The 26,198-nt window shown below is 40.0% G+C and overlaps 1 protein-coding gene across 1 annotated transcript in view; it reads left to right on the forward strand.

Annotated features, from left to right (window-relative positions):
- The window catches only part of SMS (spermine synthase), a 128,374-nt gene that overhangs the window by 47,395 nt on the left and 54,781 nt on the right, over positions 1–26,198 (forward strand). Inside the window, exons 3-8 of the mRNA XM_063450271.1 lie at positions 8,832–8,922; positions 9,531–9,595; positions 12,143–12,318; positions 15,855–16,009; positions 17,181–17,270; positions 21,553–21,667. Coding sequence (XP_063306341.1) covers positions 8,832–8,922; positions 9,531–9,595; positions 12,143–12,318; positions 15,855–16,009; positions 17,181–17,270; positions 21,553–21,667 — 692 coding nt within the window. The remainder of the gene's footprint in view (positions 1–8,831; positions 8,923–9,530; positions 9,596–12,142; positions 12,319–15,854; positions 16,010–17,180; positions 17,271–21,552; positions 21,668–26,198) is intronic.

Genomic DNA, 26,198 nt, shown 5'->3' on the forward strand with positions numbered 1-26,198 from the left:
GGAAACCACGACAGGGCACTGAACAACTGCAGGTTTGGGTTTAAATAACCCAGTAAACCCTACTATTGGCTGATTCGGGTCCTATGATCCCAGAACGTGTGTGCACGGCAAAAAACGTGACGCGGCACGCACGTTCACGACACTAGTGACGCAGCGTTGCTGCATAGCGCCGCCTTGAAGCGTCCGGCGTCCTTCCTAAAGCTGGACCCGGCCGCTGTATTAAGGACTGCACGGAGGGAGAGGCTCTGGAGGTAAGGTGACTAACCTCTCCCTCCTTTAGTGTGACCGCACTGATCAGATGTGGTCACATCGTGGTGCCGATCGGGCACTGCGATAATGTGACCACTCCGATCTGGTGCGGTCACACTGAGGTGGCGATCTGGCAACGTGACAGATCAAGACTCCAAAACTGCTTCATTAAGCTAAATTTATTTTGATGACTATAGTGTCCCTTAATTTAACCTGCTATCAATTTAAAGAATATCAATATTTTAGATTTTAGTTGTTTATTATTATTACAATAGGTGGACTAACAGACACGTATTGAAACCAGACAAGTTGGACACACAGGTACAGAGGGGTTAAGGGCCCTGCTCAATGAGCTTACATGCTAGGGAAAGTGGGGTATAGTGACAAAAGATAAGGTTAGGGTAGAAAAGTAGATTGCTAGGATAATCTTCCATGAGGGAATGATAGTTGCAGGAGAGGAATCAGGGTGCGAGGAGGGAAAGCTGTTGACCGTTTAATTGATATGCTTTCCTGAAGAAGTTGGTTTTCAAAGATTTTATCTAAGATATATATTTGCATGTTACAGCCCCAATCAGATGATTGCTGAGACCAACTTGGCTAAATGCCCCATAGCCTTTCTATGTTTATTTAGCCCCTTAAGGACCAAACTTCTGGAATAAAAGGGAATCATGACATGTCACACATGTCATGTGTCCTTAAGGGGTTAATCGAGCCCGAGGCTTCCAAATTAAAGCTGCTGTGATTTTATTGGAGGTGGTCTTAATTAACTAAACCTAATCGTGGCACACAGTCAAAAATTCAAGGAATGTGATTATAATGCACATTGTCATCTTGTCCATTTTAGGGCAGAGGAAGGCTGCTGCATGTTATTTTGCACGTTAGTTTGTTCCAAATGAGAGTTTAAACATTACAGCATTAGTAACTATCTGGTTGCAAATATCTCTTGTTGTTTAAAACAATTCTGAAAATTCATCAGTATAGCTCTCTTCTGTAACTATTTCCTATTTCTTAATCTCTATATTCCTTTCCCACTACTGTGTCCCCACATAAATACAGCCCATTCCATACTCTGGCCCATCAGTCCTATAGCCCCCTCATCTCTACTATTTGACTCCATATTGCTACAGATAGATACTAGTCCATCAACCTCAAGATTTTGCACATCTAATTTCTGCTGTTGATCCTAATGAAAGGAATGCTGTCAAATGGGTTTTCTACTTACCCCGAGAGGGTGTGTGGGAACTCCTGGAATCATAACCACTACAGTCTGCTGTAGTGGTTATGGTGCCTGGAGTGTTTCTTTAAAGCCATGCTGGACAGATAACAGTAGTGTCTAAAAATTTCACATTTTTATCTGGCTGAGCGTCAATGTTTTATTTAAAGTGTTTGAATTTCTTTAAATTTCAATAAATGTAATACTCTTTTAAAAACATGAGAAGTAAAAATGTGGTCACAGAATGCCCTTTAACACAGTCACATAAAAGTCACCAAATCCGTTCTAATCATGTATATCCAAAAAAGCACATTTGCATAAAATATTTTCACCTACAAAAGAATATAAACGGTGAATTGTTGAGAATGAACAGTTACAAATTTTATGGCTCAGTAGCTGAGCTGGATTTATAACCATTATAGATTTGACCTTTTGTCCTTGTGTACACTAAAATAGCACCGCAGTCTCGCTGTGTACATGTTAAAGAATGGCTAATTCACTGTTTATGTTTTTCCAGTTTTTTGGAATTCAGTTTTGTCTATTGTTGAATGGTTCCTGTTCAGTTGGAAATAGACATAGAGTTCTACAATTCAGCAATCTCATCTAAACATTATTTGAGAAAACACTTAACGTAAAATGCAAAAGTTTTAACCCCCTTCATTATGTTTTGAATCCTAATCTCTTTTTTTTTCTTTCTTTTTTAAAAAAAAAATGATATGCTATCCGTTTTGTTTTCTTTTTAAAGAACTGATAATGCCCTTCTTTAATATTTAAATTTATACCATATTTTTTTATCATGATTTTTCATTAGGTTTACATTTCTGGTAGTCGTTGGAGTGGTAATCTTCATCAAGTTAAATGTTATTCTTTCTACCACCCCCTACGAACTGTTGCTATCTCTATATGCACAAATGATGTGCAACCACATTCAAATATACCAGAATAATATAACTACAACTACATCCTCTATTACAATTTTGTATGCATAGATTTATTTATTTTTGTAGATAGTAAAATGGACAGATTTGAACATTGCAAATTACCAAACCTGGAATGTTTAAAAAATATTATGTTCTACATCCTTTTTATATGAAGCATTTTAGAAGCGATATTATACAAAATGCTCTTATAAAAGTGTACATATTTGATTAGCAAACCAGAAAAAGAGAAAAAAAAACAAGGTGATATCCCACCAAACTCCTAAATACTGCTTATGCCTAACATAAAAATAAATCATACCATAATCAGTCCAGACAATGCACTACAATTTGAAAGAATAATGCCACTATTAGTTGGGACATAATAATTGGGATATAATTCATTTATAAGCCTGTATTAAGTCCTCTTATGATGGGTTAAGACAGGAGACTTACACTAATGAACAGATACATTTATGCTGCTTATTAAATATGTATAATTCTCAAAGGCTTTTGGGGTTTTCACATACTGTGTAAGTGTCTGTTGAGCAAAAATTCAAATCAAAGCATCTGTTGATAAGATCATTTGATCATGCGAGGAACCCATGTGTTGAAGATCACTTGAAATACACTTTGTTCTGTACTTCAGTGTGAAATATATTCAAAAAAAACGATGGAGCGCTCTAAAACCTCTGTTTTGATTTGATTGTTTTGTTTTGTTAATCTCCTATTTGAAATCTGGGATTAATGGTAAGTAACATGGATGGCGTTAGTTTTTTTTTTTTTTTTTCTTCTCTGTACGATAAGATGTATTTCTTTTTATATGTAAATATTATTTTATTGCCATTTTCCTTGCACTTACTGCGATACCATAGGAATCCAAATCTGTCAGTTGCTATTCCTTCTTGCAACATAGAGAGCTTCTCGATTTGGTATCATGCCTGTGTGCCAGAGAAGCAAATCTTATGGGTATGCTTGAAAGACTGCCAAACCGGAATAATCCTTGGCAGAAATGCCATGGAAAAAGCCTAGTAGAGCCCCAAAAGCAAGCCCTTTGTGGAGATGGCTTTACAGGGCCCTAAAATAAGGACCTTTTTGTCATCAGCAAGTATGATATAATGAAGTGAAATTGTAGAATTGCATAACGTGTTGGAGTATTTGATAGTGTCTTGTTAGTTTTATCTATATTCTTTATTGGAAGAAGAAATATAACAAATACCATGAGATCATGATATCCAGAAAGTAATAAGTAGCATGTAATATAATGTTTTATTATTATTATTTTTTTTAAATTTATTTTATTTATTTATTAAGCCTTTGTTTTATTCTTTAGTTGTAGACAGTGCAGGTATTCACTTGCCAATACACTGGGAGAGTCGTGTATGCGGAGTCTTTTTTTCTTCTTGAACTGCAAACCAGCTGCAGAAGACCACTCAGAAAAAAAAAGAAAGTTTCAAAAACTATAGCATATTATCAATTTTTATCACTACAGCATTGTCCGGCTTAACTGCCGAGGAAGGTCTGGCTCTCTGGAGATAGTAGTGGAAGGTGGAAGCGGTGCCCAGCATACCCCAGGTTTAAAAGCAGTTTAACTCCTTACAATTGAGGGGCTGCCAAGGCAGACATTGCATACAACAACGACATAAAGCTTTAGTGGTTATGGTGTTTGTAGTGTTCCTTTAAATCAAAGGATATCCAGTTGTATGTTAAATGACACTAACAGGGAACACAAACCATTTACTATTAATAGGCTAATACACAAGTTAGCCAAATATATGCAGCCACCGCTTTAAATTAGAGGAGGGGTAGTACATGAGTAAGGTGAGCCCTGGCTGTGTTTGTCCTCAAACCAGGCATAATGGTGTAAGGAAGACAAGCATTTCCTATTCACTTGAGAGCAGTAAGCCTGCACCTGTCCTGCAGCACTGCACACTCAGCGTGATCTGCTGCTATGTAATGAAGCCAGCATGAGCAGCATAGGTCAAATGCAATCTGAGGAACTCAAAGATTCCTTTAGGTGTTGCTTTTCCTTAATAAGGAGTCCTGTCTGCAGCATTGAATAAAAAAAAAAAAAAAAGGTTCATAAAGCGATACTTTCCTTTTCTATTATACCAATTTTTTTTTACATTTTTTTTTTAATGAAAATTCTTGAAGTCATTTTTATGTTTATTTTGGCAATTCTCACATTATAATTATTTTTTAGGCTAATATAAGCAAATTGGAAAGATATATATATATATATATATATATATATATATATATATATATATATATATATATATATATTTAAATTCTTTATTTTTCTTGTGCATAAGAAAACATAACAGATGGGCCTGTAGCGCCACGACAGCTAGTACAGGCATTTCAATAGCAAACATTGCCATAGCAGAGTAATACAGCACATTTTTATATTTATGATGGTAAACAGGCTAGAAAAGTTTAACAGTCAGGTTTGCTATGCGACGACCGTAAACACAGGCATTTCAAGAAGCATAAGACTTTTGAGGCATATGATAGTACTGCACATTATTTAAACGATAAACAGGCTGAGACATGTAATGTCACGTAACAAGATAACAGTTAGATTGTGTGAGACATCTTATTTGGATTGACATTAACATATACAGATATAATAATTCAAAATAAGGTAACAAGCTAAACAGTAGTTAATTCCTTGGCATGGGAGCCGCTGGGCGCTATGGTCGGTGTAGGCGCTCGGTAGGCTAACAGAGTATTAATTAACGGTCGCACTATCTCGTCTATCACCGCCGGGATAGCTCTACAGCGATGGGGAGGGTGCCAGTAAGAGAGGCTGGTAACAGACTACATGACTTCGCACTTGCAGTTTTGGAGCACAATATTAGATTTAGCACAATAATCATGGCCTAGGTTTCCCGTCATGTTAGCTGGGGTTGGGGGGGGGGGGGGGGTGAGTTGGTTTGACATAAGAGGCATACTTGACATGATGTTAGATGGTGATGTACTAGTTAATATGCAAGATTACAGACATGCAAGCTAAGCCCTAGAATAAACAAATACAGCAATTTAAATGGGTGGAAATCAAAATTATAATAATAACGTGGGCTGCTAAGAATAAGTAAGTGATGTCCATAAGATGGCTACCACCTTAGTTCGTACAAAGTGAGAGTAGGAGTGAGCGATTAAAATTCTTGCCTTTCACAGCTAAGATAGACTTAGCCATGGATGGACCTGTGCATAGGTCTGCTTAGCCGATGCCCGTTTTTGTCAGGCTGCTGTCAGTGGAAAACCTGAGTCCTCTCTTCAGTGTGTGAGGTCGTCGCCTGCCACGGATGCCTGCATGCTTCTGCCTCCCGCCGTTAGACAAGTAGCTGAGTCCCTTAATCTGTCCACGGCCTCTGGGCATTCTTCGCGCTTGTGGCTGTTTTTGCCAGGAGTGTACCATCCAAGAGAGCGGCTTATGAGCATTGACTCGCCTTCCTCCAGAATGTCGCCCAGGGAAGCGGGGATGAGTTGACGAGGCGGGTTTTTTCACGCTGTGCTTTGCCTCCCATCGTTTGCGTGCTTGGAGCCGTCTGTGTGCCGTGCTTGGTTTCAGTGGTTCCCTCCGCTTTGCCGCCATGTGTGGGGGTGAGAGGTGCTGGTCCCTCCGCCGCCATCTCACGGCTCTGTTCCCCGCTGGGGCTGCAAGCTGGTGCTGTGGGTCGAGTGGCAGCTGTCGAGGTGAGTGGCTGTCCAGGAGGGGCACTCTGTAGCAGTTTTTGCTCGAGTTGTAGCCAGAAGTTACTGAATATTCGGTCCAGGTTGGACACGTAGTCGTGTTTCACCTCATGGCTGTTTGAGGTCTGCGTGGGCTCTGCCATTTTAGGTGGGCCTCTCGGCTCTCCGGCTAACTTCCCAGTTGTTTCTGCCATGCCAGGGAGGCTCCCCATAGGTGGACCGGGATCACCCCCACCGGTCCAAGGGGGGGGTTGCAGGGTGCCCGCTTATAGCAGACGGGTACCAGGCATCTCCAGGCTGGGAGATCGTCCGCCTCTCCCGCCCGACCTGTGCTAGGCCGCATGCTCTCACGGGCTTGACCGTCGTTCTGTTGTCCGCTCATGGGCCGCTTCACCGGTTTCCCGTGAGGACTGAGGGCCAGTAAATCTCTTTGTTGTCTTATTTTGGAGCTGTTTGTGGTCAGTGAATGCCTTAATAGCCAAGATTAGTGAGGAGCTCCAGCAAGGCACATCTACCCTCCATGACAGTCAGGCCCGGCCCCCCCCCCCCCCCCCCCCCCCATTATACCAATTTTATAATAAAGGAGCACTATAGTCACCCAGACTACTTCATCTCAATTTTATTTTAATATTTTTACCCTGCAATATAAAACATGGCTGTTTTGAAGAAACAGCAATGTTTACATTGCAGCGTTAAATCCACCTTTAGTGGTCATCTTCCTGATGGCCATTAGAGGAGCTTCCTCCTCCAAACAGAGTAAAACTCGGTCTGGGAATCAGATGCTGCTGATCAGGGTGGATACATTTAAATGATTTATTTATTTAATCAAATAAATCTGTTTTATGTAGGTTTTAAATGTAAAATTGACCTTTTTTTTTTTTTTTTATATATTTAAAGACGGGTAGAAGTCCAGGCAGCCTAAGTCCAGTCTAATATCAAATCTATGCAGAGTTACATCTGTCATCAGTGTGGCCTGCGCGCTAGCGACAGATGTATTGAGCTTCTTCCAGATTCACATCACCCAGCATCAAATAGGTCTTGGGACCCAGGGTACACCATTGCAGTTTTCTTTTTCACTTCAGTTAACAAATATTGATCTTTCAGCAAATACGTGAGTTAGCATGTTATTGTTTTAGTTAAATAAACCATTTGAATTGTTCTCCAATAGGTATTGAACCTATTAAAGTGGAAATAGTTCACCTTGCAACAATTTCATCATTATCTATTGTAATGGCAATACAATAAAATCACTTCTGAAATAACTGTTGAACTAATCTGAACGTTTTTATTTAAAATATGAAAACGTCATCTAGATTGAATTATGAAAATGGTAACAACTAGCAAGAACGAGTCTTTACATTTAGCAGGCATTACTTAAGTTGAATCATAACGGCTTGTATTTTATTATTTAAAATAAGAATTATTCAAATCTAATCTGCACTTAATTGAGGTAGTGTTGCGTTTGGCCGCGCATGCCTAATTCCAATCCATTGCATTTATATGAAAATCAATGGATTGAAGTAGATCGTGAGTGATGTCAGCTTGGCTGTTGACATTACCGGATGAAGGGGGGTGCAGCTGCAGGAGAGGAGTCCTGATGCTGGAAATAAGGTGAGTAGTCTTTATTAAACTTTTTTTTTTTTTTTTTTTTTTTTTTTTTATCACAAAGTGTATTGTACAGAAGGGAACCTATAGTCCCAAAATGAAATGATGCTTGTTATTTCCAGGTCTATTGGTTCCTTTTAATGTTGATACTCCCCCGTTACCACTTGTCTTTTCAACCATGCTCCAGATCTCATACCTGATGCCTCCATTTGTTCTGTCCATTATTTCTGTACTTTGCCTTTCTGTGGGATTCTTGTGACTGATGGATTGTGGGTAAAAAGCCTTAAAGTGACACTATAGTCACTGTCACGAACTAGGGCTATTGGCTCAGCCGAGACAGTGGGGTTAGTGTAAAAGTAAAAAGGGTTAATTACATCAGACCCCTGGTTATCTGTTGCTAGTCCCAGTAACCACTAAATTAATCCCTGCAATGCCTTCTAAACCAACACTCTAGTAAAAAAATTTGCTACCACCTCCAAGACTTTATATCCAGGCGTCTTGGGTTACCCCACACACAGTAGAATTATAGGATCACAACCTTACTTTACTGATCAGACAATATAATCAACCCTTTGGTAACATGTTTACCAGCTTTCCTCAGGAGAGTGAGCTCATAGAGAACAAATACACGAGCTGATTAAGTAAACATTTAATCTGACAAAAAATACAGAACTAAATGACATACAGAAACACAGATAACAAGTTGCAAAACAGTCCATAAAATAGGAGAAAACACAAGAAATCCTTACATATAGTTACCGATTTATATATAATTCATGTGGGGGTTTAGATGTTACAGTTCTCCAAGCAGTTGTTAACAAGAAATCCAACATTCTGATTATATAGCCTAAACTGGTTGTTTTTTAAGTGGCCAGACCCCTGGGTGTATCAGAGGGGTTTGGCCAGGCAGTTTATTGTCCACTCCATCAGACCTGTCCAGGGCACTAGTGTGTTTTTATCTGAAAACACAGCAGAGAAGAGAACTGCAGGTTTTTGCAAGCTGTTTTTTAGATATACCGTAATGGACAAATCATAATTAAATGCACGCAAGGGGTATATCTACTAAATTTGTGTTGATTTTGTATTTGAGCAGTGGAGTGTCTCTTTAATTGCAATTAATTTTCTATTTTCCTTTTTTTTCCTGCCAGCTTTGCTACAGTAAGAGTCTACCCCCATGGCTTAGTGCTCATTGATCTGCAGAGCAGTGATGAGTCAGATGAAAAGAAATCTATTCACTGTGTAGGTATACATAGTCTCAGCTCAAGCTGTTAGATTAAAATAGCTTAATCTATAAATAAGATGCAATTTGCTTCCATTTGAAGGGAATCCGTTGTTTCCTAAGAATTTGTTTACATATCCAGTATTTTTAACAAATACATGTGAGATATTAAAATAAAAATAAAACGTAGAAATCCACTGTGTTGTATTGCGGTAGTGAGTGCCATGTCAAACATTTAAAAGAAAACAGAGCAGCACACGAAGAAACCTATAGGTGATTTTCATTGTTTTACTCTGGTGTAATGTCCAGAGCAGTGATGGTTCCTCTTTAGTATTTTGCATCTAATTGCAATTGTAATTTTGAGTTGATGGCAGTCCCTGAAAATGGTCAGAGAAACCCTTTCTGTGGTGATCTCTCTCTCCCCCCCCCCCCACAAAAAAAAGTGTAAAATTACTTTTTTTTCCCAGCATATTTAGGGAAATGTTCTTTAAAACGTATTCATTCATTCTGACCAGCTTCCCAATCACATCACATATCTGCTCTAGCTGTGCTCTATCTAATAGTTCAATGGTTTTTGCATATTTATTTTCTAGTTTAATTTTGTAACTGAACCATTTTGTTGTTATAGCTTTTAAACAAGATAGAAGACAAAATGGAAGAAATATTGCACAACAGTATCAAACAGGTGAAGCGGTAAGTCTTTGTTTCTATTTCTACCGGGGGTGGACAAATGGAACCTTCCCATAGGAAAGCATTGCTTCAATGCTTCCTACGGTGATTTTACTGACACTGGACATTCTCATGCAGAGCGTTAGAATGTCCAGTGTCAGTTAGGCTTAAACACCAGGAAGTGCCTCCAATAGCCATCTGATTGACAGCCACTAGAGGCAGTCTTAGTCCTGCAATGTAATTATTGGTGTTTCTCATTGTTTTTTACATTGCAGGACTAAGGGGAACAGGGACACTGCACCAAGATACTTTAATAAGCTGAAGTGGTCTGTGTGCCTATAGTGTCCTTTTAGTTTCATTAAGACAATTATGTATCATAAAATGAGAGAACTTGGGTAGAAAGTGGGGAAATAAGCAGTGATCTCCTCCTCGTTATGAAAATATAGAGAATAATAACTGTCACATTGTCTGCAGTCCAAGCACAAGTCTCCTGTCATGCTGCTTCATGTACTGATGTTTTACTAATAAGTGCCTATACCTATGTATGCCAATAAACGCACATTTCTGGCATGCAGGAAAGACCCTGGCCAATATCAACAGGTTATTGTCTATATATACCAACCACGTGCTCGGTGCTGTGGTACTCCCACTACTGTATCCTAGTTTTTTTTTGGCATTTTCACCCAGATAGACTATTTTTCTGCTTTCTGTCCCCCGAATCCATTCTTTTACCGGATATCTGTACTCCTAGACCTCCGTGTGTCCCTTGGCAACTTGACATGCTTGCAGGTTTTATTTCTTTCTATAGGCATCGCATGAATGCTGGTCATTATACAAACAGATTATGTACAATCCGACATTCCTTATATATACAGCAGATTCTCGTAGCCATTCTGCTGCCTTGTTACATATTATCCTGTATTCCTCCTTTTTACAATTAAAATATGGGTTGTCGTAGCCATTTGAAAACCAAATCTTTCTATTAAAGTGCTCACTTTATGCTACAGTAGTGTCACAAAAAAAAACCAAAACATTTGTGATCCTTAGGCATTGACATTAGCATTCTGCAATACACTACTCTGCTCACTCTAATTTAAGTGCATTGATGTGCTGCGATGTATTGTGACTCAGGTACATAAATGTTCAAGATTCTAAACCTTATGGAATCAACTCTGCATAGTCTATTGAATGCAATAAGGGGCACAATGTACTTTTTAAATCAGTATTTTAAACAATAAAGCATTTGCTGTTTTCAGGATGGGATATTACTGTTCTTGTTGATGGTATATGATTGGAGAGGTTATACTTATCTTACAATGTGCTTTACAAATTGTCCTTAGATGTATTTAATCGCTGAAACTGAGAGCAACAGCAGAATCATATGGTAGTGTTTTAGCAATTAGGTGACGATGGTAATCTTTATTTCTTGCTTAAACCGTGTTTAGGCAATACTTAATACAATATAAAGAAAGCACTAGGAGGTGTACGTTATTTTGTCGGAGAGTAGTAGAGAGAGTAGTCTTGCTAGTCTTCTGTTTTTGACCTGCCAGACCAACCATCTGACACTTGTTTAAATATCTTAAAATGGGTCTGTACTCTCAACCCATTCCCTTCCCTACCTTCCTCCCTCCCCCCCCCCCAAAAAAAGAGAGCATTTCTTAAAGATAATGTTTTTGTTAGACATCATAGAAATCAGGGTTGCCAACTCTTGCCAATGCACCACTTATGTGGGCTCCTGACAAATTAAGTGTTAGGAGCTAAAGAAGACGTTATGGAAGAAGATTGCAGCGGCCATGAGGGACATTTCAGCTAAGTTAAAACTACCTTTTCCTGCTACCCCCAGGCCACCGCACTGCAAGCAGAGAAGTCACCATCTGAGCTCTTTGCAAAATATGCAAATACCCCAGAAGGTGACAAAGTTGCTTTAAGGCATATATGAAAAAAAAAATAAACACATGCTCTATATACACAGCTGTTTGTGAACGATTTGCATCCAAAAACTCCAAAGGTTATTTATTTCTAAAATTAAAAAAATGCTACGATAGCCCACATTTCATACAATTCAGTTTTAATTCAAAACATTTTGCTATTCGGGAAATAAACTACTGTTGTGGTGATGTAATGATGGTGCACCATAAATTTGTTTGGAAATACTGCCCTCTAGTGACAGTTCAATTAATTTTAATACTAGGATTAAATGACATGTCTAGATGTAATAAGAATCTCATGCACTTGTAAAGTTTACATTGTAAAGTAATTGTAATACAATTATCCATAATAAAACATATGATTAATTTATGATGTGTTTCAATTTAATCCGTTTACCACTTTATTGTTAATCTGGCTGTGTATTGTGGGCTTTCCGTGATCAAGAGATTTCATTTAGGTATGTTAATTAAAGGTTTAATGATAGCATGTGTTCTTTTCCAGGAAAGAAAACAAGTGAAAAATGTAGATATATGCACATAGATATAATAATGTATAAACTGTTATAAAGCCAATGAGCTTGATTTGTCTATCTCTGTGAATGTTCATTGTATAAAAAATAATCACGTTCACTTTTTTCCTTAGATTACCAGCCATTGTTCGTGGAGCATCTGTTGATAGGTACTGGCCGACTGCTGATGGACGCCTAGTAGAATATGACTTTGATGAAATTGTTTACAGTAAAGAGTCGCCTTATCAAAATATAAAGATTCTGCATTCTAAGCAGTTTGGAAATATCCTTATCCTCAATGGGGATGTTAGTAAGTAATTATTTTATTTTTATTTTAATTCTTTATTTTGGTGTGCAACAAAAGATTAACATACAGGCTGGCAGTGCCATGACAGCTTCTACAGGCTCAATGTAGATAAACAATTCCATACAGTGTCATGACATGAGAAAACACTTGCACTTTTTTATGTGTTAAAGAGATATGCTTCAGTACATGTTGTATTATAATTAGTATTCACTACTTAGACAGGCTGTACATCGCTAGTTATGTGAACAGACTAGTGCATTTGGACTCTAGAATAACAACCAAGCTAGGGCTAGTTAGATCGCTTAAAAACCATGTAGTGGGCTTGCATACAGAAATACAAAGTTAGTACACTGGCCCTGATTACATGAGTTAAAAAATAAAAAGAAAAGAAAAAATTAAATAAACTGAAAAAGGAAGGAGACTAATGCAAACCATGTTCAGCTGCAGTAAAGAGTCCTTGGCAGACAAAAATTAGACAAGACAGCAGCGCAGTCAAAAGAAACAGGTGTCTCAGTGAAACTTAAGGTAGTTGTTGGACACAGGTAGCCATTTTATATTAGGCACTCAACCAACGGCATACATTGATACATTATACATTTTTGACACCAAACCCTGCAGTGGTCTGGTATAGCTGTCCGGCTAGTGCATAACTAGTAAGAACTGAGGGTACAAAACTCTGGATCATAACAGCGAAAGTTATTATAAAATTTGAACTTAGAGTCATTGTTCCTGGGTTGTGCGGTCGGGTGTTGCGTTACTACCATGGTGGGTGGTGTAAGTTCCCGCATTTGGTTGTGTCCGTCATCCAATGCCCACCCTGGTGGCCTGGTATGCACTGGGGTGCCGCTTCCTTGGGTTGTTTTTGTACATCGGGGCGTTTGGCAGACATGGATAAGCGTTCGTCCGTCTGTCGTTTTGGTTGTTGGACTGGGGCGATGTTCTGCAGTGTTCCGTACCTGTCATCAGATGTAAAGCGCCCCCTCTCCTCCTATATGGAAAGCAGATGGAGGCTTTCTGCCCGCTTTGTGGAGGTGATCTCCAAAGAAGGCGTTTTGTGGCTTTCCGTCTGCGGGGGTGTTGGGCTATTGCCGCTCTTCTAGTGGGTCTCTGCCCCGGTGGACGTGCCGGTTTAGCTGTTGCCCTCTTCGGGGCTGTCTCGCCGAGTCGGGGCTTCTGCCGCCCCAGTTCAGATTGTCTCCAAGTTTCCCGTGCTGTCCAAGCCTCCTGCGCCGCCGCTGTCAGTCGGGCTTCCCATTTTGCCCAGAAGCACTCAAAGGCGGTGTCCAGTGTATCCGCGGACACCAGAGGTGAGTGAATCGGGTGCCCATGGTTCTGCTGGGCCGGACCTTGCTTACTGTCGACGGCCATCTTGGCTGGGCCTCGCAGTTTCTGCCAGTCCTTGTTATGTCCTAGAGCATGCCAAGGGTGAGCGCTCTGTGCGATTATTTGGACCGGGATGACCCCCTCCGGTCCAGGGGGAGAGGAACGTGGGCCCGTGCATTCCGAGGTAGCCAGTCTTGGCGGCAGGAGAGCGGCCGTCCCTCCCGCGCCTGCCATGTGAGTAGGCCTCTGACGCTCGAGCGGATAACCTTTTCCCTGTTGCTTGAATGGTGTCATAATGTTCCGCTCGGTGTCCCCTCTGATTTGGTGGCCTTTGTGCCACGATCGATCGTCGTTTAAGTTATGTAAAATCGATTTGTTTGTCTTTTGTTGCAGGAGCTCCTGAGGTCAACGTCTCCTCAGCTCCATGCTCAGGCCCCGCTCCCCATCTTGTTATTTTATATGTTCAAATTTTCAATAAGCAATATGTCTGTGCAAAATTGCGAAATTTATGGTGCAGTTGCGTGTATTACTGTTATTTTTGAATCTTGCATTCTTTAATTAAAGTATGGTGTGTGATAGGATCTTCCATACTGTGACCTTATTGAAATACGGACATGCTTGTTTGCTTTCCATTCTTGATGCATAATGTGGGTTCAGGGCTGGACTGGGAAAACAATTCACCCCGGGCATTTTCTAATCTCAGAGGACCACTGGTAAGGGGTGAGCCAGACAAGGGGCATGTTGTGTCATCACCAATGATGTACACATCCCCCAAAGTGAGCATGCTTGTTCAATATTCTTTAGGGCGGAGCCCATGCGTAGAGCCCTGCTAAAGAGCTCTTGCATGGGAAAAAAATCCTGTGTAATGCGCAGCATTGTGGAGGGATAAGCCAAATGGCTAATTATTTAGGTAAACTAGAAAAATTGTCAGAGCTGTGGCAACTGACATTTAATGTGGATTAGTGCAAGATAATGCATCTTGGGTCCTAACCTCAACATCTGAGGAAAGGGATTTAGGGGTGATTATTTCAGATGACTTAAAGGTAGGCAGACAATGTAATAGAGCAGCAGGAAATGCTAGCAAAATACTTGGTTGTATAGGGAGAGGTATTAGTAGTAGAAAGAGGGAAGTGCTCATGCCATTGTACAGAACACTGGTGAGACCTCACTAGGAGTAGTGTACGCAGTACTGGAGACCGTATCTCTAGAAGCATATTGATACTTTGGAGAGAGTTCAGAGAAGTGCAGAGAGCATCCTTGATGCTCCCCTATCCTGTTGATCTCCCCACCCCTATCCTGCTGATCCATACGAGGCATAGCTGGCGCCGGCTCTGCATGGGCCCAGCACGGGAGATCCATTGATCTCCTCTGTCGGCCCACAGTCTCTATCATATAAAGTTATGGGAAAGCTTGTCGAATGACTCTGAAGTTGTAGACTGTGCATATATCATGTCATACCTTGTATGTCATACACAATCTTGTATGTGTGCAGACAGGTCAGAACTAGACCTACCAGAACTTGTTCTTAGAATGGTGTACCCTGGACTACAGACTTTAATATTACTATTTGTGACTTTCTTTGTAAAGATACATTTTCCCAGAATACTTCTTGCTTTGATGCATCCTTGACTGAAATCTCATGAATTTTCCATGATCATTGAAGAAGCGGGAGCGCATGGTATGTGCGAGTTTTGACGGGCACGGAGGAGCAATGGCAGAGGCGCATTGTCACTGTCAGGTTGAGGAAGATGCAAGTGGCTGGAAAGAGATCCACCACTGAAATAAATATAAAAACAAAAGGTGAAAAGGAAAGACGGGATATCAAAGGAATACATCAAGGAGGCTTTGATGAGTCAGGGAGGAGAGAAAAAATTTGGCAAAGCCTGTGGAAGAGCCGTTTTAAAGTGACACTGTCCTGCTATGACCCGATGCCACGTTAAAATACACACAACATAGTTTATAAATTGTGCTATCCACACTGCAAGCAAGTGATGCAACGTTTTTTTGTTTTTTTATTTTTTTATTATTATTTTAATCAGAGTAATTATACTTGGGCCATCAGCACAGCAGTAAAGACTGCATCCAAGGGTGTATTTGTTTCTAATGTTTTATTAACAAGTCAACTCTCATTTGTTTGAATTTGATTATCGTTGAAGTGAATTGTAATCATAATACCCTTTATACAAAAAATAAATTCTTCCTGTATCTTAATGTAGACCTGGCAGAAAGTGACCTGGCTTACACCCATGCCATTATGGGAAGTGGCAAAGAAGACTTTTGCGGAAAAGAAGTGTTGATCCTGGGTGGTGGTGATGGAGGCATACTTTATGAACTGGTCAAACTCAAGCCAAAGATGGCTACTATGGTGGAGATATCCTTTTATAATGTGTTTATTTATTAATTTGTTTTCTGTATTATCTAAGGGAATATAGTAACAACAACAAAAAAGAAACAGAGAATTTTAGAATTCAAATTATGTTATGCTTTATTTTCTAGCAAAACAAATGTATTTATTCATTCTCTCTACGTTTCTTTCCCCCAATCTTCCTAAACATTGCCTGACAGTTCTCAGGTTAGTCTTTATATATCCCAGAGGCAACTAAGGCATATATAGTCAAATGACAACAATACCTTAAGAGTAAAACCGGCAAGCAGAGACATATTTGCCCATTGACACAGTACAAACAGGTCTACAGCAACCTCTTCATCATGCAACATTTTGCTCAGTTTTATCAAGCACAGCTCACTGTTGCCTTATCCAGTTCAATGTTGCCAACCGCCAGTGGAGTTATCACTAGCATGTAATGTAAACACTGCATTTTCTCTGAAAAGACAGTGTTTACTGCTAAAAGCCTGAAGGGAATGATTCTACTCACCAGAACAAATTTAATAAGCTGTAGTTGTTCTGATGACTATAGTGTCCCTTTAACGATGATTCTGCACAGCCAAACCTCCTCTACTCCATTGCTCACAAACTCTCATTGTACAGTGTATGCTCCTGCTGTAAACATTTGTATGGATGACAGTGGAGTTAACGTATTCATTATGATGTCACCAGTACAGAACTTCACTCATGGCCTGTTAGCACCATAACAGTAAGCTGTTGTCATTATAGTGCGTGAAGTGTCCCCTTACGTAAAGGAGTAAAGGAGGAGACTATATTTAAAAGAAGAAAAACTACCACAACCAGAGGACATAGTCTAAAATTAGAAGGACAAAGGTTTAAAAATAATATCAGGAAGTATTACGTTACTGAGAGGGTAGTGGATGCATGGAATAGCCTTCCAGCTGAAGTGGTAGAGGTTAACACAGTAAAGGAGTTTAAGCATGCGTGGGATAGGCATAAGGCTATCCTAACTATAAGATAATGCCAGGGACTAATGAAAGTATTTAGAAAACTGGGCAGAATGGTTCTTATCTGCCGTCACATTCTATGTTTCTATGTTTCTATGTTACGTTTTACCCCATTGATTCTATGCAATTTTTCTCTTTCTTGTGTTACCCATCCTTCAGTTGATACCAAACCTTAACATACTTTAAACATAGACCAAATGGTGATTGACGGATGTAAGGAGCATATGCGGAATACATGTGGCGATGTGTTAGACAATCTCAAAGGTGACTGTTATCAGGTATGTAATCACAGGTGTGTTATTTTGCATTTATTTTGTATCTATCCACCAAGTTGGATCCTTTTATCGCCAAAGTAGATTGGTCAATTAACTCTTCACCACTGAGTCCAATATCTCAGTCGGTTACAGCTTTGTTGTATTGTCAATCACCAGCAAAGTACCCGCAGCCACTAAAGTTCAGCAAGTTTAAGCTAGAGCTTGGTATACAGGGATAGTTACAGAGTTAGTGCAGAAGCAAAGGGAAGGCTTATAAACATGAAACATTTCTAACCTGACATTTTTGAGAACAAAAAGAAGCAGTCACTTTGTCATAATGCAAAGTAAAAATAATCTAGTTTATTTAGCACTAGCACAATTTAAATTGTCTCCCACGTTGGAATTAGTGTAGGACCCACCGATATTGCATTCCTGTGAAGTAGTGGTGGGCTTTACACAATATGGACATATGGTGGAACTGAATCCCTATATTTGTTTTCTGAGATACGTGATTTTAAGTAGCCGCCTAAAATTTAAATGTGTATTTTTATGTGTGCGCTGTTCCTTGATCTGTATAATGTTCTCAAAGTAGTGAGACAATCCAAGTCATGTACTTTACTACATGACAAGTGGTAAGCAACATTCAGGCAAATATTTGATCCTGGAGCAGTCCTGTTCAGAGATCGCGTGGGTATTCATGGTGGATACACGCTCTGGTGCCTCCAGGAAGGGAAGGTGGATCCCCAGCAATCCAGACTTGTAAAACCAGCAGGTAGTATCCCTGGGCTGTTCCTGGCTCCTAATTAAAGTCTGCATTTGGTAACCATACTGTGTGCCCAGGACTGTTTCTACAAAACAAAGGATAGAAATGACATCATGACATGAGGAACACAGTTGAAACTTGGTAGCCCCAGACCAGAAGCATGTCAAGGACTTTAACTCAGCGAGTTAGGAACTGGCGGCACCATGTAGCCAATACACCTAGGACAGGGCGTACGGTAGATTCCCAGAAGTTCCAGAACTTTAACTCTCATAATGCTTTGCCAGCCTTTAGAATACCAAGCTTAATGAAAGTTTACGTTCTACACCATCTGGAGATCTACCAGCCCTAACCTAGAAGATAACGACAAAGTGCATAAACTAGTCTTACAAGGTGGGTGAGTGCAGTGGCACCGGTAGTTACAAAGTGCTATTCTTAAATAGAAGAGGCCTGACTGTCATGTCAATGTCTGCAGATTGATATCAATGCACCTTCAATTTATTAAAATTTGTGCAGATTTATACATTGTTATGGAGGATGCATCAACGTTCTGGAGAGGAACACCAGACATGCTGTGTTAGTAGGTTTCTAGATGATTGTAACAAAACAAAACAAAAAAAAGCCATGCGGTTACCATAGCAACTTCGTTTTCATACTTTTATCTTTGCTGTTAACTCGTTTTCTTTCATATTTCAAATTAGGCACTTTTTTTTTTAAGTAGTGATGTAGCAAAATATAATTTTTATTTTGATTTTTTAAACTTTAAAATAAAAATTCTATACAGTTAGTAGGCATCTTGAGAATTTACATTGTACAGTCTAATAGTTGGCATTAGAAGCCTATGTGAACATCTAACATATTTTACCACCATTTTCTACTGTAAAATATGTTATTTCAATACATACTAAGCTGGAAATCTAATGTTTGTTCACAAACAGCCATAATCTTGTATATTTTCGTGTATTTCCTAACTATCATAACATTGTCCTATTTCAGTTGTACTATAAAACCATAGAAAACTCATGCAAAGTTAGCTATAATAGATCATATATTTTCAGTGACATGCAGTATTTCTTTTTAATTGTTGCATAATTATGGATTAAGCATGCCATACTATGCAACAGTAGGAACAACATCTATATTTCAGTCGACATCTATATTTCACGCACAGGAAGTCATGTATAAACAGTCAGATTTTATTTACAAAGGTCAACCTTCAGAAAAATGCAAGAAAATAAAGAATTATGCCGATGCTATATCTGAATTTCTTAATGGCACATGTAGCCCACAGTGGCTTTCATATATAATATCAATCTGGTCAGAGACGACCAATGATGTTTTTATATTTATTTTATATTTATTGACATAGTGAAACTCCCACAAACTGTTCTGACTCTATAGTAATGGTGATCGTTCTCTGGATATAAACTGGGAAATAAACTAATCTCTATTATTTTGTGCTGAAAAGGGAATCCATCCATCCATCCATCTGAAAATGTATTTTTATTTTAATTTCCCCTAAACACCTATCCAGTCTAACAATGTCACCACTAAATGATTTATGTAAGAGATCTTCTGATAAAGCCAGCACCGAGATGCCCAGTTTTAATGGGATCTGCAACTGCTGTCCAGGTAAATGTCCCATAATTCAATTATAGGACCACACATGTGCAATCCTGTACCAACCAGAGTATAAATAAAATAAAGATTTAAATCAGTTTCGATCAATTTTGCACCAACGGTTGCCTACTGTAAGGGATGCAGATCTGTTGAAACCACATAGATTAACAAATACATGCAGGGCCGGTGTCCTTTAATGTGAGGTAAATTGGAGATTAGTGCCAGGAATTATATACTAGATTGCCTACTTACAACCAGATAAGGATGACAATTGGCTCTGGCTGCAACCTGGCTCCACTGGTCTGGTGTAGAACAGGCTCTCTGGAGGCTGTTTGTAACTGTGGTCACAAAAATCAATGTTGTGGGGGAACGGGAAGCAGCTACATATTTCGGGGCCCACGGCCTGACGGTGAGTGTGCCCATAAAGCCCACCCATAGAGGATCTAATGTGTGTGCTTATGTAATGTAGAGTATAGGGATACCAGTTTGTGTAGGTGATGCAGTGTGTGTGTGTATGTGTGTGTGTGTGTGTAATGGATGCAGTGTGTTTTTGTGTAAAGGATAGAAAACAGTGTATCTTTGTGTGTATAGGATGCATTGTGTGAATCTGTGTTTGTATGTGTAAGGGATGCAATGTGTTTTTATGTGTATGTAGGGGATGCAGTGTGTGTGTGTCTGTAATGGGTGCATTGATTGTCTCTAAGGGGTGAATCAAGTGTGTATAAGAGAAGCAGTGTGTGTGTGTGTGTGTGTAAGGGATGCATTGGGTGTTTATGTGTATGTGTGTAGGGATGCATTGTGTGTGTGTTTGTTAGGTAGGATGGAGGCTGATAGGGTAGCAGAAAAAATATATCCCCCTTTAGTGTATCTCTTGCCCCCCTCTTTGTGTGTCTCCTACACCCTCCCAACTTCTTTGTGTGTCTTACTCCCCCTATCCCCTTTGTGTGTCTCCCTCCTGAGCCCATCTGTGTGTCTCTTTCTCCCCTACCAGCCCTTTTGTGCTTCTCTTTCCCCCCTTCCTTAGTCTCTCTGTGTCTTCCACTCCCCTGTCCCTTAATAATCTATTTCACTCCCACCCATCCCTTGGTGGTCTCCTCTCCTCCCCCTGTCCCTTAGAGCTCTTATCTCTTGTCCCTTTGAGCTCTTCTCTCTTGTCCCTTACTGCTCTCCCCTCCTGCCCCCTAGTGCTCTCTCTCCTACCCCCTCTTCCTTGGTTCCCCCCCCCCCCCGTCCCTTGGTGCTCCCCCCCGTCTCTTAGTGCTCTCTCTTATCACCTGTCCTTTAGAGCTGATATTCATTGTCACAGATAGATATAATTGTATAGTTTGGACAAATAATGGATAAATGGACCTGTCATTTAAGGACTTTTCATTCATCAATTGAGGAGACCACATTGTCTGTCCTTTTAATCATCTTTTAGTAGTGCAGCTGGTTTTTAGGGGTTTTTCCCTTTCTTTTTTGGAGGGTTAATCCAAACTCCATGGAGCAAGGAATCTGTGTGCAGCGTATCAACTCCATTTCCAAATTGTTTTAAAATTGTTTCTACAATATATAATATTGATTTTGAACTTTATATTTATGTAAATGTTCCCTTTACAGGATATGCCTGCAATGTCCGATCAATTCAATCGAACCTATGAATCTAGCATACTTTTGTATACTCTCTATGGATACATGTACAAAATATTCACCAAAACCTTATAAATAGCAATGTCTCGACAGTGTTGTGCTTAGTGATGTGCACTTCAAAAATAATGCTTTATACATTTAGTGTCATTCTAATTGTTTTCCAGGATTAAATGTAATAATTCCAGAAAAAAAAGTTACTGCATTTAATATGTTGGTATTTTTATTACTTCAATGGAGCCTTTCTGCTTTATCACCTTGTTTTAATCTATTTCATTTCTCCCTTTGTGGTCATGTTAGGTTTTAGTTGAAGATTGTGTACCGGTATTGAAGATGTATGCCAAAGAAGGGCGAATGTTTGATTATGTTATAAATGATCTCACAGCTATCCCAATTTCAACCTCTCCAGAGGAAGGTAAGTTATTAAACAATGTATCTCAAAATAATTTGATTATATATATATATATATATATATATATGTATATAAAATTTTTATTTTATTTTATTATTCTATTTTTTTTTTTTTTTTTTTTAAGCAAACCATAGTAAGTGTTTCACCATGTAACAATATGGCAGTTTTCAGGGAAGAGAGGTGGCCATTTTGGAACTGCATCACATCTTTTCATAAACTTAGTAAACCTTACTATATACGTGTCTGATATAGTTTCAGACATTTCTGGTATACTCTTTCTTGTTGGTTCACCATCTTCCTGTTCACAGCCAGCTTCAGCTCCAGGCAGATAAGGCTGTCAGGAGCCACATAACATAGCTCATACTCAGGACTGCAACATTAGTTTATGGACTACATAGATATTGTTTTGGGTATACAATGAGATGCCGCATCTTTTTCCCACAATCATAGAAAGTGAGTGATGGCTTAAAGGGACAACCCACTGCCCAAATACAAAATAAAAACAGATTGCTGTTTAGTAGATATACCGTATATACTCGAGTATAAGCCGACCCGAATATAAGCCGAGGACCCTAATTTTACCCCAAAAAACTGGGAAAACGTATTGACTCGAGTATAAGACTAGGGTGGGAAATGCAGCAGCTACTGGTAAATTTCTAAATAAAATTAGATCCTAAAAAAATTATATTAATTGAATATTTATTTACAGTGTGTGTATATAATGAATGCAGTGCGTGGATGAGTGCAGTGCGTGAGTGCAGTGTGTGTGTGTATGAGTGCAGTGTGTGTGTGTGTATGAGTGCAGTGTGTGTGCGTATATATTAATTGAATATTTATTTCCAGTGTGTGTATATAATTAATGCAGTGTGTGTGTATGAGTGCAGTGTGTATGAGTGCAGTGTGTGTGTATGAGTGCAGTGTGTGTATGAATGCAGTGTGTGTGTATGAGTGCAGTGTGTGTGTGTATGAGTGCAGTGTGTGTGTGTATGAGTGCAGTGTGTGTGCGTATATATTAATTGAATATTTATTTCCAGTGTGTGTATATAATTAATGCAGTGTGTGTGTATATGAGTGCAGTGTGTGTGTATGAGTGCAGTGTGTGTGTATGAGTGCAGTGTGTGTGTATGAGTGCAGTGTGTGTGTGAGTGCAGTGTGTGTGTGAGTGCAGTGTGTGTATGAATGCAGTGTGTGTATGAATGCAGTGTGTGTGAGTGCAGTGTGTGTATATGAATGAAGTGTGATGCAGTGTGTGTTTGTGTATGTGTTGGTGGGGGTGGGCATTTGATATATTATTAATTATTTTTTTTATATTATTATTATTATTTTTATTATTATTTATTATTTAATTATTATTATAATATTGTTATTATTATTATATATAATTATAATTATTATATTAATTATCTTTTTTTTTTCGTCCCCCCTCCCTGCTTGCTAGCTGGCCAGGGAGGGGGGCTCCTTCCCTGGTGGTCCAGTGTCATTGGTGGTTCAGTGGGGGGAGAGGGGTGCTGGCAGAACTGTACTTACCTTTCCTGCAGCTCCTGTCAGCTCTCTCCTCCTCCGCGCGGTCTGTGCAGCTCCCTCTGTCAGCTCCCAGTGTAAGTCTTGCGAGAGCCGCAGCTCTCGCGAGACTTACACTGGGAGCTGACCGAGGTGCTGAACGGACGGCGCGGAGGAGGAGAGAGCTGACAGGAGCTGCAGGAAAGGTAAGTACAGCTCTGCCAGCACCCCTCTCCCCCTAGTCTGTATTATGGCAATGCAAATTGCCATAATACAGACTCTGACTCGAGTATAAGCCGAGTTGGGGTTTTTCAGCACAAAAAATGTGCTGAAAAACTCGGCTTATACTCGAGTATATACGGTACTCCAAATGCATGCATTTCATTTTGCTTTTTTTCATTCGGCTTATATCTAAAAACCTCTTGCAAAACCCGCAGCTCTCTTGTCGGCTGCTTTGTCAAGCCGTCCCCTTCTAACTCCGCCCACATTTTCTTTATCTGTCCAATCACAGACTCCCCAATGTAGCGATGAGAAGTCTTTGCAGGGCAGTGCTCCCAGCAATTGCTGCCTCTTGAGTTTAGCCCCACTGAGCTAACCAAACCAGGAAACAACTGGGCCTTTTGGTTGCTCAAAAGCCAGGGGTGTGTAACAAGGTTAATTCATACGTATCTATTTAAACCTACACTTTTTGAAAAATGAAAAAAAAAAGAGGACACTCTCTTTACACAAACGCTCTCCAGCAAGCTAACGTGCTTTAGGGGTCTGGAGTGTTCATTTAATGAATGGGCCAAGATGGGACAGACATAAGCTTATCATGACTCTGCCCTCTAAATCCTAATATTGTCCTATTTACCTAAAACCTAGTGACCTGTACTTCCAGCCCTTGCTCCATTCCTGGGCCCATTTTCTGCCCTTGTATTACACTTGACCACAAGATTTCTTAACCCATGCCTAGTGGCTGTGCTGGAGAGATCAGTGACTAAGGGTGCCATGACTTAAAATGATAGCCTCCTGTCACTTTAAAAGGATGGCAAGGAAAGCATTGCCATACTTATCACTGCTCCCTTCTTTTCTTTACGCTTAAAGCGTAGAGTTTTGTCCTGTTACATGTGTATGTGTGGTGTAAATAAACCTCAGATCTTTGCTAGTAGTCATCACCTTATCATGTGAATTGTGACATCACAATAAAGATTCTCCCACTTAAATCCATTTCTGATGAGCTCAGCAGAGGGATTTCGCCAGTCTACTCTGTACAGAGTTCTCGCAGCAGAGGGATTTTGCCAGTCTACTCTGTACAGAATTCTCGCAGCAGAGGGATTTTGCCAGTCTACTCTGTACAGAATTCTCGCAGCAGAGGGATTTTGCCAGTCTACTCTGTACAGAGTTCTCGCAGCAGAGGGATTTTGCCAGTCTACTCTGTACAGAGTTCTCGTTGCTGTTAATCAAATAGCAGCAGGCTATCACAAGGTCCTCTCACGGTGTCAATAGTTCCAGTACACTCAGTGCTATGCACATGAAATTGTTCAGTGAGTGGATTCTAAATGATAGTAGGCCTCAATTTGGATGATTTTGAAACGTAAAGATTCTTGTGGTTGTTATAATCTTTAACCCCTTAAGGACACATGACATGTGTGACATGTCATGATTCCATTTTATTCCAGAAGTTTGGTCCTTAAGGGGTTAAAGGGACACTCCAGGCACCCAGACCACTTCTGCCCATTTGAGTGGTCTGAGTGCACTACAATGTATCTTAAATAAAAAAAATATATATTTAATTCAAATTAATCAATTTTTTTTTTTAAATATCTAATATTAATAAAATAATCTGTTTTAACTTTGGAAGTAAACTAAAATTTTGATTGGACCCACAAGAAAATGTGACCTTACTATCCTTGCAATAGTATGGACTCAAATATAGAATTGTGGGGGTTATCTGTAATGAGGAAAGTATTGGAATATTCCTGCTGATTGATTACTTTTATTAAAGGGAAACTCCAGTGCCAGGAAAACGATCCGTTTTCCTGGCACCGGAGGGTCCCTCTTCCTCCCACCCCCCAATCCCCAGTTACTGAAGGGGTGAAAACTTACCTGAGGCAGCGGCGATGTCCTTCGTCTCTGTCTTCGCCTCCGCGACGCTCCTCCTCTTCATTGCGTCGGCCGAGGGGACCTAATGCGCATGCGCGGCAATGCCGCGCATGCGCATTACGTCTCCCCATAGGAAAGCATTGAAAAATAATTTCAATGCTTTCCTATGGGGTTTTGAGCGACGCTGGAGGTCCTCACACAGCGTGAGGACGTCCAGCGACGCTCTAGCACAGGTTTCCTGTGCTAGAACCCAGGAAGTGACCTCTAGGGGCTGTCTAATAGACAGCCACTAGAGGTGGAGTTAACCCTGCAATGTAATTATTGCAGTTTATAAAAAAAAAAAAGAGTAGTGGGAGTTGGCACCCAGACCACTCCAATGAGCAGAAGTGGTCTGGGTGCCTGGAGTGTCCCTTTAAGGTTCCCCAGAATTGTTCTTTATATGAGCCCCCTCGGTGTCTGAGGTCTGAACTATAGTTCGAAGTGGAAGTTGAAACGTCTACTAATTGCGGGGTGTTTGGGAGTGTGCTTGCACTTAGATCTGTCTGTTCAGTTTGTGTGTACAGGTGGGCAGACATGATCAACACTCATCTTGTTTGGGAAATCGCCTCTCAGAAACTTTGATAACACAGCTCTTTGAGAAGTGTATGATGAGCAAGTCGCACACATTTGTCTGCATGGTCTGATTTGGCCAGCTTGTGCAGAGTAAGAAAGTCTGTACTGGCCAAAATGTGGGGGGTTTACTTGATCTGCAGAATTTTGTGATGCAGCTAATGTAAGCTTGCGTTTATTTGTACCCTCTCAAAAATCCTAAATGAAAGTTGTCTGGGAGGAGAGATCCTCTAATGATTTTGATCAAAAGACACACTGTTGGAGATTGTCATATTCAGGCTGAGTGATGTATATTTTCTATATCATAGTAAGCTGGAACTTGTGTGGGATAGTGAAAACT

Source organism: Pelobates fuscus, chromosome 1, assembly GCF_036172605.1.
Source record: "Pelobates fuscus isolate aPelFus1 chromosome 1, aPelFus1.pri, whole genome shotgun sequence".
Classification (NCBI taxonomy): Eukaryota; Metazoa; Chordata; class Amphibia; order Anura; family Pelobatidae; genus Pelobates; species Pelobates fuscus.